The 19,213-nt window shown below is 41.5% G+C and overlaps 1 protein-coding gene across 1 annotated transcript; it reads right to left on the minus strand.

Moving 5' to 3' along the window:
* Window positions 1–1,032: 1,032 nt before the first annotated feature.
* On the minus strand, window positions 1,033–15,802 carry TSEN15 (tRNA splicing endonuclease subunit 15). Its single transcript, XM_032226835.1, has 4 exons — window positions 15,632–15,802; window positions 9,931–10,012; window positions 7,715–7,850; window positions 1,033–1,672 (listed from the first exon to the last, which is right to left on the minus strand). The coding sequence occupies exons 1-4, from the start codon at window positions 15,800–15,802 to the stop codon at window positions 1,468–1,470; spliced, it is 594 nt and encodes a 197-aa protein (XP_032082726.1). The 3' UTR covers window positions 1,033–1,467.
* Window positions 15,803–19,213: the final 3,411 nt, after the last annotated feature.

Raw genomic sequence — 19,213 nt, forward strand, 5'->3', positions numbered from 1 at the left:
TATGAAGCGGTATATAAGTCTAACTCCTATTGCTATTGCTATAGATGTTAGATAAACAGAAAGAAATAGATATGAGATAGATAATTAGATAGATAGATAGATAGATAGATAGATAGATAGATAGATAGATAGATAGATAGATAGGCAGACAGGCAGAAAGAAAGAAAGAAAGAAAGAAAGAAAGAAAGAAAGAAAGAAAGAAAGAAAGAAAGAAAGAAAGAAAGAAAGAAAGATGTTCTTTCTGCAGTTCGGCGGTTCAAATCTCACCGGCTCAAGGTTGACTCAGCCTTCCATCCTTCTGAGGTGGGTGAAATGAGGACCCAGATTGTGGGGGCGATATGCTGACTCTGTAAACCGCTTAGAGAGGGCTGAAAGCCCTATGAAGCGGTATATAAGTCTAACTGCTATTGCTATTGCTAAACCAAGTATATTCTAAAAGACATGCTCTGGAACACTTTCAATTTTGTTATTCTACATCTTTCAAGTTGAACAGCTTTGCAGATGCAGTTAAAGCTAAAATTGGATAAAATCTCCCATTGCAAAATGAGAGGTTGCACTAGTGTGTCAAGAACATATTTCAACTACACCTTTTTATTTTAATGTTGCTACATATGTTGCTCAACAGTAATCATCAGTGCTTCTGATCTCCTTGTTACACGGAATTTCCCTTCTTTCTACTTATATATCATCTCCCTACTTTTGGTCATGCCATAATTACCACAAGGCAGGGGAGGACAATTTTGAGTTCTTCAGAAATTGAGAAGCAATTTACATGAAATCAAACATTCATTAATAAAGAACCTGTTTTGCTTGGCCATTTATCCTTTGAATCTGTAGCTGGATGTAGACATTAATACCTGTACTAGCAATAGCAATTAGACTTATATACCGCTTCATAGTGCTTTGCAGCCCTCTTTAAGTATTGCCTCCAACAATTTGGGTTTCATCCGACTCAAGGTTGACTCAGCCTTCCATCCTTCCGAGGTGGGTGAAATGAGGACCCAGACTGTGGGGACGATATGCTGACTCTGTAAACTGCTTAGAGAGGGCTGAAAGCCCTATGAAGCAGTATATAAGTCTAACTGCTAACTGCTAATTACAGTACATTGAATTATGTTGAATTATGTACACAAGTACACTACATGTGAATAGAAGACAGAATTTAGACCTGGTCGGTGACATCTTTCTTTTTTGCCAAAAGTTTATACATATAATATAATCCAAAGTATACCATTACATCTTAACAAACATTTTCTTTTAAAGGTATACTTTATACGAATTCCATTTGTTTCGGTCTGTGACATCTTTGATGTCTGACTTCGTTACAAGAGGCAGACATGAATATCTTGCCAATCTTCAAGCTTTAGTGGGGATTTTTCAAACAAATGTTCCAATTCCAAGCTGCCCCTTTTAATACTGGACACATTCACATTAGAAGAATCCAGAAAATCCTTATCGGCTTCCCCTTCATTTCGACAGCCTCTTTTTCTTCTTCCTCCCTTGTTTGCTGTCTGCATCTGAAGGACTGTCCGGAGGATCTGGCATTACTAAACCGTCCGTCAATTTATAATAGACAATTGTAGAGTCTGTTTCAACTATGGCCAGGGTGATAGAAAGGGGGGAATCCGGTTTCGCCTGCACTGCGCCTGAGCTCTTCATGATCTGCCTTAACCTGGAAAAAAATTGAAGGAAGGTACGAAAGTCATCACTGATGCCCATCTCATTTAAATGCCGCCTGAAAGCTATCCAGCTTGTGCCCTGAATTAATAATGTCCACTGTTTGTTCCTAAAAGCTTTTGTGATTTTTTCCCCCCAAGTGCTATAACTATTATAATGAAGACCTGCCAGAAAGGAAAGTTGGCAATACTTATGTGTTGTGGCCAAGCAGGAGCCGTTGGAGCTGCCACCAGACTCCGACAGCGAGGGGCCCTATGAGTCGGCTTTAGAGGATGTGGAGGACCCTGGACAGGGTTCTGACTCCGAACAGGGTGCAGAGAGGCTGGTTGGCCACCAGGAGGTGCCTGAACCTTGGACCAGTGGGGAGGAGACAAGGGAGTGTGATCCGGACGGCAGCAGTGGGGAGGAGACAAGGGAGTTGTTCCTGGATCCCCGGCACCGGAGAGCTAATAGGCGTCAGGAACAGTTGCGCAGTTACAGGAGGTAATTGCACTCAGCTGGTGGTAATTAGGCTCCTCTCCAGACTATAAAAGGACTGCTTGAACACATGCCCCTTTTGCAGAAGTCAACACATTAACTAATGTTGGAGAACAGTATTGTGAGCTTGGCAGGCTGGATTGCTGCCAAGGCTTGTCTGTGCCGGTTTGCTGCCTATCTGTCTGTTAATAAATTCCGTAAAGTATCTTTGGCTCGGAGCGCTTTGGTGTGGGACGAGGGGGGTCAGAACACTTATGTATCCCAATTTTAGAGATATTATGGCAGAGGTGTCAAACTGATGCATCATGCACAGGCTATGTCCACCCCAGCTCTGCAAAAGGGGGGGGGGGAAATGTCATGATGCGTCATGTGACAGCAATGTGATGCAGCGAGTTTGACACCTGTGTATTAAGGGGTTCCACACTGCCCAACTGTATTTCCAACAAATCACCATTGTGCTAAAATGGTATAATAATGTGAATGCTGCCACTACATACTGGCATCCTTAAAGTCGAGGTGGCGCAGTGGTTAAATGCAGCACTGTAGGCTACTTCAGCTGATTGCAGTTCTGCAGTTCGGCTGTTCAAATCTCACCGGCTCAGGGTTGACTCAGCCTTCCATCCTTCCGAGGTGGGTGAAATGAGGACCCGGATTGTTGTTGGGGGCAATATGCTGACTCTGTAAACCGCTTAGAGAGGGCTGGAAGGCTGAGTCAACCCTGAGCCGGTGAGATTTGAACCGCCGAACTGCAGATAACAGTCAGCTGAAGTAGCCTGCAGTACTGCACTCTACCCACTGCGCCACCTCGGCTCTCAACGAGGAAGTCAACGAGGAAGTCTCATTCACTTTACAACTGTGTTACTAACACAGTAACGCAGTTGTACTGTGTTACTAACAACTGCAGTGATTCATTTAACAACTGTGGCAAGATAGGTCGTAAAACAGGGCAAAGCTCGCTTAACAAATGTCTCCCTTAGCAGTGGAAATGCTGGCTCTATTGTGATGTATTTTCCATCCTTTCTCATGATTTATGTGAATATCCTATAAGGGAAGTTACCTCTGGCACTAAGGAAGTCAGCATTTCTGACGCCCGCAGGCATCACTGCTGGGGCGGAATTCATTTTACAAAGGTTATTTTGTGAAAGGAACAGAGAAAGGAATCAGACTGTGAAGCCCTTTATCTGTAAAAATACAGTGAAAGCATTGTATGGCGCATTTGCCATGAATGGGGATTTTGACAAGCTCTGCGGTGAACCAGCAGAACAATGCAAGCTGATATTCTACTTGAAAAGCCCTGTAGGGCCAAAAATTAAAGTTCCAGTGGAAAAGAGGGAAATGGGATTTGTATTTCCACATTACCTGCCCCTTCATTATTGTATGAGTTTATTATTAAATGAACATCGTTAGCAGATTTATTGGAAAGTGTTCACACTGTTAACATTAAGAGATGTTCCTATCAAACTACTTATATATATCAGAATAATGTTACGTTGAATTATGTTCCAAAACCCAGAAATGTGATTGCTTTTAGGGAACGTTGGTTGTATTAAATATGGGAAATTACTAAGAGAATAATTTTGTGAGAAAATTGGGAAAAGCACTATTATTCCAGGTATTAAGTAGAGGATGTATATGCTTCTGATTTTTGAAAAGGCATTTTTTTAAAAAAAACAAAAACAAATGATTGTTTCTCTTTGACACAAGTTTCATGGTATTTTACAACAGTGTTTATTTCTTTTTACTCTGAAATATTTGTATTTTCTTTAACACTAGTTTTACGTGGCATGTTTAGATTATTCATTCCCCCCCCTCATTTCTTTTGGTTTCCTTGTTTTCTGTTTATAATTATAGTCATTATGTTCTTTACTTTTATTTACAGTTTGGTTACAAATATGTTTTAGTTAGTTGGAGATATGTTTTGTATTTTTTTTTAAAAAAAATCTGTAATAAATTATTTTTTAAAAAAATACCTGCACTGTCTCACACTCATCTGACGATTAGCCCCAATTACTTTGGATGTAGCAATTTTACTAATTGCAAAGGAGAGAGCAGGAATGAAAAAGCCTATGAAAAGGCAACATTTATTACTTAATTTTGAAAATAAAGCCAACTAGAACTTTTCTACTCATCCTCCCAGGTATCACCTCTCAATTACTAGAAGGATCGAGAACCACATTAAAATTTATAAATCTCTGTTTTGCAGGGATAACTTTTCCACCTGCGTGACCCGTCAAAAGGGCGAATGACAAATCCGCGCCCAACTAAACTGCGTCGCTAAAACCGCGACGTCATCAACGTGCCGACAACAGCGCGGCGACAACAGCGCGGAGACAGAAGGACGTTTTACAACAGCGCGGAGACAGAAAGCCGATTTAACTTAAGGTGAGGGTTAGGTTTAGGGTTAGGTTTAGGGTTAGGTTTAGGATTAGGTTCAGGGTTAGGTTCAGGATTAGGGTTAGGTTTAGGGTTAGGTTTAGGGTTAGGTTCAGGGTTAGGTTCAGGGTTAGGTTCAGGGTTAGGCTTAGGGTTAGGTTTAGGTTTACGGTTAGGTTTAGGGTTACGTTTAGGGTTAGGTTTAGCGTTACGTTTAGGGTTAGGGTTAGTGTTACGTTTAGGGTTAGGTTTAGTTTTACAGCGCGCTTCTGTCACCGCGCTGTTGTCAGCGCGATTCAGTGCTCATTCGTCGGAGCGCTTTAGAACACACGGTTTTGTCACCGCGGTTTAGTCGGGTGCGGTTTTGTCGTTTGCCCTTTTGTCGGTGAACCTTCCACCTGCACACGCTGTAAAGGTGTTCTGTATGCTGGGTACTCAATGAGTATATTTAGAAATTCCAAAGACAAGAAAAGGTTAAGAAAAGGAATATATAAAGTGGTTTGTAATTTGTCTCCCTTTTATAATGATTTCATAGCTGAGTGTTATTTCAGCTTCAATATAGGGAAAAATGAACATAACTTCATTTCATTAAGCTTTTGAATAACGTTTCATCCTTATAATGCAGCCCTCTTTCCAGACTAGGAAATCTGGCCAAATGTGAATCGATGTGGTAATTCAGAGAATGTGTACAGAAAGTAGGATTTTGTGAGCAAGTGATATATTATTTGATGGACAAATGAGAGGGACCACCTGCTTCACACATACACAATGGTAAAAATTAAATATTGGAAACCCTCAAAGGCTGGGGGTGCATGCATAATGCCATAATTAAACAAGGATACTATGCACAGTCTGAAGAATCTAGTTTGTAAAATCCATATCTCCTCTAATAATAATTTGTTGCTTTTCCTTTTTCCTCTCCGACCCATAGAAAGAAAGGGTAGTGCCAGTATGATTGAACTCCCCTTCTTTGTTTCATTTCATTTTCATTTTTCATTTTTATTAGTATTTATAGGCCGCCCTTTTCCCTGAGGGGACTCAGGGCGGCTTACAGAAAATAAGGAAGGGGGGTACAAGACAATAAACACAGAACAATACATACAGGTAAAATAGTAAACAACATTCATTCATCATTCGGGTGGGGATAGATTATCTTTATCCCCAGGCCTGACGGGCTAGCCAGGTCTTAAGGGCTGTGCGGAAGGTCTGGACGGTGGTGAGGGTACGAATCTCCACGGGGAGATCGTTCCAAAGGGTCGGAGCAACTACTGAAAAGGCTCTCCTCCGTGTGGTTGCCAGTCGACACTGGCTGGCAGATGGAACTCGGAGGAGGCCTAATCTATGCGATCTAATTGGTCGCAGGGAGGTAATTGGCAGGAGGCGGTCACTCAAGTACGCAGATCCACTACCATGGAGGGCTTTATGAGTGACAAGTAGCACCTTGAAGCGCACCCGGAGATCAACAGGTAGCCAGCGCAGCTCGCGGAGGATAGGTGTTATGTGGGCGAACCGAGGTGCACCCACAATCGCTCGCGCGGCCGCGTTCTGGACTAGCTGAAGCCGCTGGATGCTCTTCAAGCCCCATGTAGAGCACATTGCAGTATTCCAGCCTAGAGGTCACAAGGGCCCGAGTGACTGTTGTGAGGGCCTTCCGGTTCAGGTAGGGTCGCAACTGGCGTACCAGGCGAACCTGGGCAAATGCCCCCCTGGTCACAGCTGTCAGATGGTGGTCGAAAGTCAGCTGTGGATCCAGGAGGACTCCCAAGTTGCGAACCCTCCCTGAGGGGTATAAAATTTGACCCCCCAGCCTGAGCGTTGGAACACTGATCGAATTATTGGGAGGGAAACACAACAGCCACTCGGTCTTCTCCGGGTTGAGTACAAGCTTGTTAGCCCTCATCCAGTCCATAACGGCCTCAAGGCCCCGGCTCATCACGTCCGCCGCTTCATTGAGTTGGCACAGGGCGGACAGATACAACTGAGTATCGTCCGCATATTGATGGTATCTTATCCCGTGCCTCCGAATGATCTCACCCAGCGGTTTCATGTAGATGTTAAATAGTAGGGGGGATAAGACCGAACCCTGCGGCACCCCATATGCTAGGGGCCTAGGGGTCGATCTCTGCCCCCCCACTAACACCGACTGCGACCTGTCCGAGAGGTAGGAGAACCACTGCAAAACAGTGCCTCCCACCCCCACCTCCCGCAGTCGTCGCAGAAGGATACCATGGTCGATGGTATCGAAAGCCGCCAAGAGGTCAAGGAGAACTAGGATGGAGGCATGGCCTCCGTCTCTGGCTCTCCAGAGATCATCGGTCAATGCGACCAAAGCGGTTTCTGTGCTGTAACCGGGTCTGAAGCCCGACTGGAAGGGGTCGAGATGTTATCTGTACTTGGTGAGGGGAGAGGATAGGAAGGAAGGAAGGAAGGAAGGAAGGAAGGAAGGAAGGAAGGAATAGCAATAGCAATAGCAATAGCAGTTAGACTTATATACCGCTTCATAGGGCTTTCAGCCCTCTCTAAGCGGTTTACAGAGTCAGCATATCGCCCCCACAGTCTGGCTCCTCATTTCACCCACCTCGGAAGGATGGAAGGCTAAGTCAATCTTGAGCCGGTGAGATTAGAACTGCTGAACTGCAGCTAACAGTCAGCTGAAGTGGCCTGCAGTACTGCACCCTAACCACTGCACCACCTCGGCTCGGAAGGAAGGAAGTCAATATATTGAGAAAAGCTGCTTAAAAGCTAGACGCAGCTAACAAATGAGGAAGGAAAATATTGGGCAAGACAGAAGGCCAGGCTAACTGGCTTTTCAGGAAACTGCATCCCACCACAACTAGCAGAGACCAGTTTGGGAAAGGCTGCTGTTTAAGGTCTTATGAAGCAACACGAAGCAAAATTGTAATATACAAACCATCTTGAGCACGGCTAAGCTATGTTTTGCTTAGAAACCAGTTAATTCAGCGTAGTAGTGAAGGTGCTGTGTCCGAACCAAGAAGATCCAGAATAAATTTCCTTTTTCAGCTATGGAGTTACTCAATGTTAGCATTACTACTCCAGAATGAAATAAGAAAATATCTCCTGAGATACATTCATACGCATGTGAGTTCTCAGAGACCTCCCATTTAGATCAAGTGTGGTACAACCCGCAAAAATAAACAAATAACGCCAGCCCTCTGCAGACACGCACCTCTCGTGGCTGAATGATACCTGGGCAGGAGTTGGCACCACTACCTGCAAAGGCTCGTCTTCTTTCTCACGTCCATGGAGACACACCAGCTGGAACTCTGCTAGTCCAGTGAAGGATACCTCGTGCCAGTTCCTGACTGAAAAGGGTATAGCAGAGAATAACAAATTTGTAATTTTAATAGATTTGTATGCCGCCCAATCCCGGAGGACTCCGGGCGGCTTACATAAAAGCAATTTAAAAAATATTAAAAAAAGATTAAAACACAGAACAGTACAGCTTAAAAACAGAAGCACAACATGCACTCAGTTATAATGGGACTGAAGTTCAGTCAAGATCAACAGCCCCAGGCCTGCCGGAACAGCCAGGTCTTAACGGACTTACGGAAGGCCAGGAGAGTGGGGAGGTTCCGGATCTCAGGGGGTAGATCGTTCCAAAGGACCGGGGCAGCAACAGAGAAGGCTCTCCCTCGAGGAGCCGCCAGACGGCATTGTGTGGCCGACGGTACCCGGAGAAGGCCCGCCCTGTGCGATCTCATTGGACGCTGGGAGGTATGTTGCAGGAGGCGGTCACGGAGATATCCAGGTCCTAGGCCATGTAGGGCTTTATAGGTAATAACCAGCACCTTGAAGCATGTCCGGAGACCGATGGGAAGCCAGTGCAGCTCACGGAGGATAGGTGTAACATGGGTGTACCTAGGTACACCCAGTATCGCTCGCACGGCTGCATTCTGGACCAATTGTAGTCTCCGAACACTCTTCAGGGGCAGCCCCAAAAACCAGAAGGAACTATGAAACAGGGATGATGACTTTTCCATTGAAGGATCTCAATGTTCTAGCCAGCATTTGTGCAATGAGTTACCATGGTCTTACATGCCTCAAGATATGGATTAATTACATCTGCCTCCTCGCCCTCCTTTCTCAACTGCATTTGTTCTCTTTCTCTTTAATTTCACAACAACTTTTGGAAAAAGGTAATCCAATTTAGTAAACTTTTGGAAAAAGGTAATCCAATTTAGTAAACTTATTATCAGCCATCCTGCTATTAAGGATGGCTGATAATAAACGTGGTCTGAAAGAGATTCCTAAGCGTGGAATTAACTGGCTGCCCGAGCAGAATCTCATTGCCCGGGGCAGAACAGTGCATGTAGGTTCACTTGTATATGCAGTGTTAAGATTTGCCCTGGGAATCTAAAGTTAGGAGGACTTGTAGTCATTTCACATAACTGAAATCCCAGTCTTCAATAGGCGTGACCCGACAAATGCGCGCACGACAAAAACGCGCCGACAAAACCGCGGTGCTAAAACCGCGACATCATCAGCACGACGTCATCAACGCGCTGACAACAGCGCGCCTACAGAAGCGCAATTTAAGTTAAGGTAAGGGTTAGGTTTAGGTTTAGGTTTAGGGTTAGGGTTAGGTTTAGGTTTAGGGTTAGGATTAGGTTTAGGGTTAGGTTTAGGGTTAGGTTTAAGGTTAGGTTTAAGGTTAGGTTTAGGGTTAGGGTTAGGTTTAGGTTTAGGATTAGGGTTAGGTTTAAGGTTAGGTTTAGGGTTAGGGTTAGGTTTAGGTTTAGGGTTAGGGTTAGGTTTAAGGTTAGGTTTAGGTTTAGGATTAGGTTTAGGGTTAGGGTTAGGTTTAGGTTTAGGATTAGGGTTAGGTTTAAGGTTAGGTTTAGGTTTAGGATTAGGTTTAGGGTTAGGGTTAGGTTTAAGGTTAGGTTTAAGGTTAGGTTTAGGTTTAGGATTAGGTTTAGGGTTAGGGTTAGGGTTAGGTTTAGGGTTAGGTTTAGGGTTAGGTTTAGGGTTAGGTTTAGGGTTAGGTTTAAGGTTAGGGTTAGGGTTAGGTTTAGGGTTAGGGTTAGGTTTAGGGTTAGGTTTAGGGTTAGGTTTAAGGTTAGGTTTAGGGTTAGGTTTAGGTTTACAGCGCACTTCTGTCGGCGCGCTGTTGTTGGCGCGCTTCAGTGCCCATTCGTCGGCCCGGTTTAGAACTCACGGTTTTGTCACCGCGGTTTAGTCGGGCGCGCTTTTGTTGTTCGCCGTTTTGTCGGTGAACCTTCAATAGGACACAGTTTGAAGCAGTAGCTGTAGAAATCTAGGGATTTCATGAATCACATGAAAACTATCCTTGGCGTTTGTAAATACTGTGCATACCACAGCACTTACACACACACACACACACACATCTTAAATCCCTTGAAGGTATCTCCACTAACTTACCTTCTAGAAGGTCCAAGTAAACTAAGAAAGCGGCATATACCCCTCTGCTGTCAGCCACTTTCAATGACATCATGTTTGTGAACTGAAACAGACAATGGAGAGCCATAGATGTAAAAGCTATTAACAAGAGTTCTCAGAAATGATATTCTATGCAAACAAAACCCAAACAGAATCTACAGAATCCCTGAAAGTATTTTCCCATCAACTGCGGAGGGTTTTCTTTTGGCAGAACTCCCAAGAAAAAAACACGACACACGTTTTCTTTCAAAAAAAAAAAAATGGGGGGTGGGTGGGCGGGAAGAAAAAGCCAGTGAAAATATTTAACACTAGATAAAGTCTGTTAAAAGACTTGCAGGTTGTGTTTCAAATGCCAATAAAACTGTCCTCCAAAAACTGTGGCCACAGGGAATAATTTACTGTAGCAGCACGAATGGTTCATAATAGAGGTCTAGTTCTGTCTTAAGCTTCCGTTCTGGAACTGATTTATTTCTGTGTTGTGCTTAGCACCTGGCACAAGAAGTTGTTATAGACGATTGTGCCAGAATCCAGACATGGAAGGATTGGGCCCAGTCTGTGTCTCTTGTTTTACATGGGGCTGCTTCTGAAAAGTGTTCGGAGACTACAACTGGTCCAGTTGTATATTAGGCTTGACGAGGGGTGTTAGATTTTAAAGTAATATGATTGCACATGTATACTGTCTTCTCTTATTTTTTCTTTAAAACTAAGATATGTTAAGTACATTGATATGGAAGCATAAATACCATCAACATAGAATGGAGTTTGCTCAGAAGCGGAAATACACCAATGAGAGGAAGAGTGGGAAATAGAGGAGAGAAGAAAGATAGGAAGAGAGGGATAGGAGAGAGGGTAAGGAGGGAAGATGAGGAGGATGAGGAGGAGTGGAATGTAGAGAGAGGAGAAGGAGAAAGGAAGGGGAAGTAGAGCAGAAAAGGATGATGGAGGGAAGAAAGGAGGTAGGAGAGAGGTAGAAGAAAGAAGTGTATGGAGAGCAGAAGAACCAATAATGGGTTTTTATCTTTCTGGGCATTGATGACAAGAGGAACTGATGGAATTACTACTTAATACAATAGGATACTGGCTATGTAATAGTATACATGTGATTGTATGTTATGAAAATGGAAAATAAAAAAGTAACAAGGAAATGTTAATGGATAATATTTAATGATACATACAGGTGTGTTACGGGGGGAGGGAATGCTTAGATATCTTACTTAACTGAATTTGTTTCAGAATATGTCATAAAGGTGTAATGTTATTGGAGATTTATTGAAACTGCAAATGAATGCCAGTAGGTGGTTGTGTCTTTAAATATAAATGATTCTAGATAAAAACATGTTTAAATAATGGTAACCAAATGAGAATTATGGTACAGGGATAATAAAATACATAATTTTTCTTTCTTGACTTAAAATGTACAACTCGATTTGAACGAAGTATATGTAAGGATGGTGGAAGAAACGCACGGAATATATTTGTAACCAATCGATACGCTTTCTACAAGATGTAACGAAAGATGATTCTTTTTGTGTGTGTGTGTTTTTGTTTAACTAAAACAATAACAAAATTTTCTCAAAAAAAAAAAAAAAAAGTTGCAAAAGGGGGGGGGTGTCACAGGACCTCAGGACACTGCAAATGTCATAAACGTGTTGTCAAGCAGCCGAATGTAAATCATGTGACCATTCGGATGCTGCAAGTTGTAAGTGTGAAAAATGGTCAGGTCCCCTTTTTCAGTGCCCTTGTAACTTTGAACCGTGACCCGTCAAAAGTGCGTTCCACAAAAGCGCGGACAACGAAATCGCGTATGTGACGTCATCACAACGCGACGAAAAAGATCGAAAAATTGAAATAAAAATTAAATTACAGCAAGCCGATTCACATAAAGGTAAGGGTTAGGTTAAGGGTTAGGGTTAGGGTTAGGTTAAGGGTTAGGGTTAGGGTTAGAGTGTTAGCGTTACATTTAGCGTTAGGTTAAGGGTTAGCGTTAGGTTTTTCGTTACGTTAAGGGTTAGGTTTAGGGTTAGGTTAAGGGTTAGGTTTAGGTTTAGGGTTAGGGTTAGGTTTGGGGGGGCTAGGGTAAGGTTTTGGCTTTATTTTTACATTTTTCGATCTTTTTCGTCGCGCTGTGATGACGTCACATACGCGCTTTCGTCGACCGTGATTTTGTCGTCCGCGGTTTTGTGGTGGAACCACTTTGAACAGTCACTACGTTAACTGTTGTTAGTTAAAAATTACCTGTATTTTCCGCTGTGAGTAACAAAGGTGGGGAAAAAAATCTAATAAACATTCAATGTTGAAGTACTTAAATTAGTAATACCGTGATACTTTTCTTGTTGTCAATAGGGAATAGAGGAATGAGCATTTTATTACTGCTGTTGATTTCATGATGACATCCAGAGATTTCCCACCAGCTGCTCATCAGAGGGGCCAAGATTGTCAAATCTTACTTCCTTTTAAACATGCATGCATAATTCAAAATAAATTGCCAGATTCAGACGCAGCCTCTCCTGATTGTATATGAATATCTAACAACAGCCTTGCTAAGGTGCTACGGCAAATTTTACCCACATCTGGCAGAGTTTAAAGCTTCAGCCAATTTTTAAAGCAAAAAAAATCTTCCCTGTCTTAAAAATTTAAAGTCTAAAAGAAATGTAATTGTAAAGCTTTTATTTTATAAGCTTGAACAGACTAATGCATTCCTACCCCTCAGATTATTTGTGTTATAAAAACAGCAAAATAAGTTTTCAACAGAGGAAAGACCTAAGAAGAGAAATAGATCATGGGAGTTCTGCATTCTGTGAAAAATCTGCTTATTAATCTAAATTCATAAACAGAAGTATTGTCAAGGGCACTGAACTTACATATACCTAACCGCAAAAAAAATCTGCTTGTTAATCTAAATTTATAAAAAGAACTATTCTCAAGGGCTCTGAACTTACATATGCATAATCTTAAAAACACTTGTTGGAAATAAATGTTTTTTTTCAATTTATAATTTCATTGAAGGATTTTTAACAGTGAAAACCACAAAAGAAAATAAAGGAAAAAAGTAGGAAAAAAGAAAAGAAATTACAAGGAAGCAGCTTCTGATCTTCTTGACAGCTATAAATGCATTTATATCCCCCCATCTCTCTAAAATTACATCAAAATTTCCTTCTTTCAATAAGCTACCCTTTCTAATCTTCAGACCATAAATCTCAAGTCCGTTTTCTTTTTTCGGCAAAAAGTCCATAAAGCATTTGCAGTCACTAATAAATTAATTCAAACAAGCTGATTTTGCCATCTCTGCTAGTTGCATGTCATCTTCACCAACCGTTCTCCATTCTGGGTATTTCAGAGACTTTCCAATTTTGCATTTATTGCATCGGTATCGTATACTAAACATAATCTTCTGTGGCTCTTTTTACGTTTACTGTCCATTAATCCCAGCATGAAAAGTTCAGGTTTGAATTGAATGTTTTGTTTTTAAAATTCTTTGTATCACCAGACTGTGGGGGCGATATGCTGACTCTGTAAACCGCTTAGAGAGGGCTGAAAGCCCTATGAAGCGGTATATAAGTCTAACTGCTATTGCTATTGCTATTGTTATCTGCAGTTCAGCGGTTCAAATCTCACCGGCTCAAGGTTGACTCAGCCTTCCATCCTTCCGAGGTGGGTGAAATGAGGACCCGGATTGTTGGGGACAATATGCTGACTCTGTAAACCGCTTAGAGAGGGCTGAAAGTCCTATGAAGCGGTATATAAGTCTAACTATATGCGTATATTTGAACCAGTGGTGGGTTTTCAAATGTTTTACAACCGGTTCCCACTCTCGCATGACATGCGCAGAAGCGTCCGGGTGGGTGGGCGGAGCCTTCCACCACCGCTACTACTGGTTCGCCCGATCTGGGCTCTGATTTGAACCCAGAAATTTCTGGCTTTTTTTACAAGCAGAGCAGGCATGACAAAATGACTTTTTACTTTTTACTTGGCAACTTTAAGACTTGTGGACTTCAACTCCCAGGATTCCTCAGCCAGCAACTTTAAGACTTGTGGACTTCAACTCCCAGAATTCCTCAGCCAGCAACTTTTAAGACTTGTGGACTTCAACTCCCAGAGTTCCTCAGCCAGCAACTTTTAAGACTTGTGGACTTCAACTCCCAGGGTTCCTCAGCCAGCAACTTTAAGACCTGTGGACTTCAACTCCCAGAATTCCTCAGTCAGCAACTTTAAGACTTGTGGACTTCAACTCCCAGAATTCCTCAGCCAGCAACTTTAAGACTTGTGGACTTCAACTCCCAGGATTCCTCAGCCAGCAACTTTAAGACTTATGGACTTCAACTCCCAGAGTTCCTCAGCCAGCAACTTTAAGACTTGTGGACTTCAACTCCCAGAGTTCCTCAGCCAGCAACTTTAAGACTTGTGGACTTCAACTCCCAGAGTTCCTCAGCCAGCAACTTTAAGACTTGTGGACTTCAACTCCCAGGATTCCTCAGCTAGCAACTTTAAGACTTGTGGACTTCAACTCCCAGAATTCCTCAGCCAGCAACTTTAAGACTTGTGGACTTCAACTCCCAGGATTCCTCAGCCAGCAACTTTAAGACTTGTGGACTTCAACTCCCAGAATTCCTCAGCCAGCAACTTTAAGACTTGTGGACTTCAACTCCCAGGATTCCTCAGCCAGCAACTTTAAGACTTGTGGACTTCAACTCCCAGAATTCCTCAGCCAGCAACTTTAAGACTTGTGGACTTCAACTCCCAGGATTCCTCAGCCAGCAACTTTAAGACTTGTGGACTTCAACTCCCAGGATTCCTCAGCCAGCAACTTTAAGACTTGTGGACTTCAACTCCCAGGATTCCTCAGCCAGCAACTTTAAGACTTGTGGACTTCAACTCCCAGGATTCCTCAGCCAGCAACTTTAAGACTTGTGGACTTCAACTCCCAGGATTCCTCAGCTAGCAACTTTAAGACTTGTGGACTTCAACTCCCAGGATTCCTCAGCCAGCAACTTTAAGACTTGTGGACTTCAACTCCCAGGATTCCTCAGCCAGCAACTTTAAGACTTGTGGACTTCAACTCCCAGAATTCCTCAGCCAGCAACTTTAAGACTTGTGGACTTCAACTCCCAGGATTCCTCAGCCAGCAACTTTAAGACTTGTGGACTTCAACTCCCAGGATTCCTCAGCCAGCAACTTTAAGACTTGTGGACTTCAACTCCCAGGATTCCTCAGCCAGCAACTTTAAGACTTGTGGACTTCAACTCCCAGGATTCCTCAGCCAGCAACTTTAAGACTTGTGGACTTCAACTCCCAGGATTCCTCAGCTAGCAACTTTAAGACTTGTGGACTTCAACTCCCAGGATTCCTCAGCCAGCAACTTTAAGACTTGTGGACTTCAACTCCCAGGATTCCTCAGCCAGCAACTTTAAGACTTGTGGACTTCAACTCCCAGGATTCCTCAGCCAGCAACTTTAAGACTTGTGGACTTCAACTCCCAGAATTCCTCAGCCAGCAACTTTAAGACTTGTGGACTTCAACTCCCAGAGTTCCTCAGCCAGCAAAGCTGGCTGAGGAATTCTGGGAGTTGAAGTCCACAGGTCTTAAAATGGCCAAGGTTGGAGACTTGGCTACAGATACCGATAGATAAGCAAGCCAAGTATGGGAAGGGAGATTTTATGTTCCCCCCGGTTCTTTCCCCACTAACCGTAGGATGAGTAGACATCCAATCCTCTGGAAGGGCCCATTTCTCGGGCTTTGAGGCTTCCTCCCCCTGGCCCCAAAACCCGGAGCATCCAGCGACCGAACCTCCCTCCTCGTTTGCTCCGTCTCCGCCGCGGTCGCCCTCCTGTTTTTCCATTCCCGATTCGAGTGTCATTCAGCTTCGTTCCGGTTGGTGTTTCAACCAAATAGTTCTCCCGCCCAACTTTTGAACGAGCGCTAAGGTTCCTCTTTTCAGCAAGCGAACTTTTCGTTCCTAAGAATATTTGCTTTCTTGTCTCGTTCAATTTTTTTAAATTTCTTATTTTTTTAAAAAAATATCCTTCTTTAGCAGCTCTTGATTTGAAATTTTTTCTTGCAGAAATTTTTTCTTGAGATTTTTTTTTTTTAAAAAAAACACCCTTCTTGATTTGAAAGGCATATTTTTGAGACAACAGAGAAGGAGATAAAATCTAAATTATTTTACAATTCATTAAGTTACTGTGCTGGTTCTACAGAATATTAAGCAGCCTGATTAATCTCAAGCAACTAGATTTAAGTATCCCTCTTGGTAGATGTAAATATTTCTGACTATTTACTTGAGACTGCTGCTAATATAAAAACACAATTTAAAACCCCATAAATTTACAGGGGGCGCAATATTGATATTATGTCAAGATTGATAAGAGGGATTGCTGTGTTAAATACCTTTTAAGGTATTTCAAATGAATAGTTGAACTGCTGGGAAGGATTTTATGGAAAGGAAAAGGATATTCTTCATCTAAATAATGGTCATCATATGATGAGAAAGATTTTAAATTTTATGACTTTCAATTTTATCACTGTGCATAAATTTTAACCTGTCAGGTGACTCTCAGACATCAAGACAATAGAATGTGAAACAAAGTAACAGAACAGAACATCTCTGAAAGCTGCACAAGAAAAACAAGTTTTTTTAAAAATGACTTGGATAATGTGGAGAAGAAAGGGATATTTCTGTAAAGATTCTAGAATTTTAAGGATTCTAGAATTTTAAACATAAGTAAGCAATGAATGTCCTTTCCCCACTGGAATGACCATTGAAATATGGATTATCAATTTTGAATGTTTGCAGGTGAAACCAGTGAAAAGATTTGAAAATAGCTAAGCACCCATAAATTTATGTTTTAATAGGTGAGATATTTCCATACAATTGGATTTTAGCACCAAAAATCAGATCTCACGTAGCTATTCTATTTTCCTCTATAGACAAAACATGGGTGAGTTACAAATGGAAACCCCTTATAATAAAGATTCCCTTCTCCAAGTAATAAACAGTGAATATTAACAGATAAAAGCAGCCGTGATATTTTAGAGTTTTTATTCAACTTTGAGGTTTTTTTATTCTATTTTCTGTTCTTTGCACACATTCCTTCTTTACAGCTTTTTACATTTACATCTGTCTGGGAACATATTTATTAATGCTGTTAATTACTAAATCAAATCAAATGTATTACAATTGTAAGACTGAATGTAAGGTTTATATGTTTAATTCAAATTGAATTCGTCAATTTATTTACGTAAACTAAAGAACATCAAAAGCAAAAATCTAACAGGAAATATTTAAAAAAAAAACTCTCAGTGTTGCAGATCTTTTGCTATTATTATCCTTATAACATTTCTCTCGTTGAATATAAATTGTATTTTTCTTCAATAGAAATTGGAAGATTAAATCTGTCTGGAAACAATTTTGGGATCTTCTCTGAGTTCAACTGGAGGAAAAAAGTAATAAATAAAGAACATCTGTTCCTTCTTTCATTACTTCTTTTACAAGAATGGAAACTGAGTGTTCAGTTATTTCAATTTTGTGTTACAAGTATGAAGTTCTAGAAGTATAGTCTTATTAAATGCTTCCTGAAATTATTCCTATCAATGGAAATACTGAAAGGACTATGTTGTGCTTCCAGAGAATATTAATTGAAAATATAGATTGAGAAAGGCAGCATCTTACAGATTTGATAAAATTACATTCTACTTAGTGAAAAATGGGTCCTTCATATATTTAAATGCAAAGCTACTTGCAGGAACTATCATATGTGAGATGTTTAGTTATTTAATCTCAGTGTCTTAACAATTTGGCTGGACCTTGCTAAGCTATGATAAGATTAATTTTCGTTTAATATGTAATGTGGATACAGGTATTCTGTATAAGCCATGATTTTATGATTTAACACGTAGAAATCAAGCCACTTGTGCCTTAGTCAATATATTATGATTAAGTGAACCATGACTTAAGATTTTTTTTATGAGCTCTCTCTATTTGCAATACCATGGGTACTGTATTTTAAATTATATTTACTTGAAAACAGGGGTGGGATTCAAATTCTTTACTACTGGTTCTGTGGCTTGGTGGTAGAGGCTTGGTAGAGGCTTAGTGGGAGTAGCAGGGGAAGGATACTGTAAAATCTCTATTTTCTCCCCCACTGCAGGGGAAGGTTACTGCAAAATACCCATTTCCTCCCAATCATCTGGGACTCAGGAGGCAGAGAATAGATGGGGGCGTGGCCAGTCAGAGGGGGTATTTACTGGTTCTCCGAACTACTCAAAATTTCCGCTACTGGTTCTCCATTCTCTTGGTTTGCCGTTCTTGGTTTACTTGCAAAGATAGATGTTGTCCAGTTGCTGCTAACATAACTGAATTGGATGGTAGTTCATTTCTGCTTCTGTCAATGTGCACTTGAGTCCAATTAAATTTCATAGGCTGTCAAAAATATACATCCTGGAACTGTATCCTGGAGATTTTGTGAGTGATCAGTTCTAGTGGATTGTACTGTTATAAAGACTAGTTTGATTTTGCATTTAATAACGGCAGCAAGACTGTTGGTGGCACAATACTGGAAGAAGGAAGACTTGTCTACTATTCAAGAATGGACATTAAAAGTAACCAACCCAGCAGAGATGGCTAAAATATCAGCATAACTTAAGGACCACTCAAACGAGAGATATAAAGTGGGGTGGAGAAGATGGATCGACTATACTCAAAATAAATACGGGACTAAGAAATTCCAGATAGTTTATGCCTGAAGAAACAAGGAATGATTATAATCTGTTTAGAGTTAGCCTAGCAAAGAGGAGTTAAAGCTTAAATGAAAGATGATACTAATTTTCTTTAAGTTTATTTTAGAACATCTTTGTTAAAGATTTATACCCTGTATTTGTTCTGGGAAGTCGTGGGGGGGGGGAGTGGGGAAGATTGGGGGTGGGTGGGGTTCGGGGGGGAGGGCAGGGGGGGGAGGTAAACATTTGTAAAAGTTTTTTTTTCTAAAATTTCCAATTTTAAAAAAATGTACATTCTGGAACTGTATCCTGGAGATTTTGTGAGTGATCAGTTCTAGTGGATGCATGTGATTGATAGATGGTTAAATGAGTTTTCTAAATTCTGAGAAGACTTCCATCAAGTGGAATGTTATTCACAGTCACACCTGTGTTGCATAACTACTGAGTAATGAGAAGCTTGGGAAATAAATTTGCCTGAAATAAAGTTTCCTGTGAATCAGATCACAGATGGTTTCCAGGCTGAGAAGATGATGAGGGACTACTTGAAGAAGTG

The sequence above is a fragment of the Thamnophis elegans genome, chromosome 11 (genome assembly GCF_009769535.1).
Source record: "Thamnophis elegans isolate rThaEle1 chromosome 11, rThaEle1.pri, whole genome shotgun sequence".
In the NCBI taxonomy this organism is placed as follows: Eukaryota; Metazoa; Chordata; class Lepidosauria; order Squamata; family Colubridae; genus Thamnophis; species Thamnophis elegans.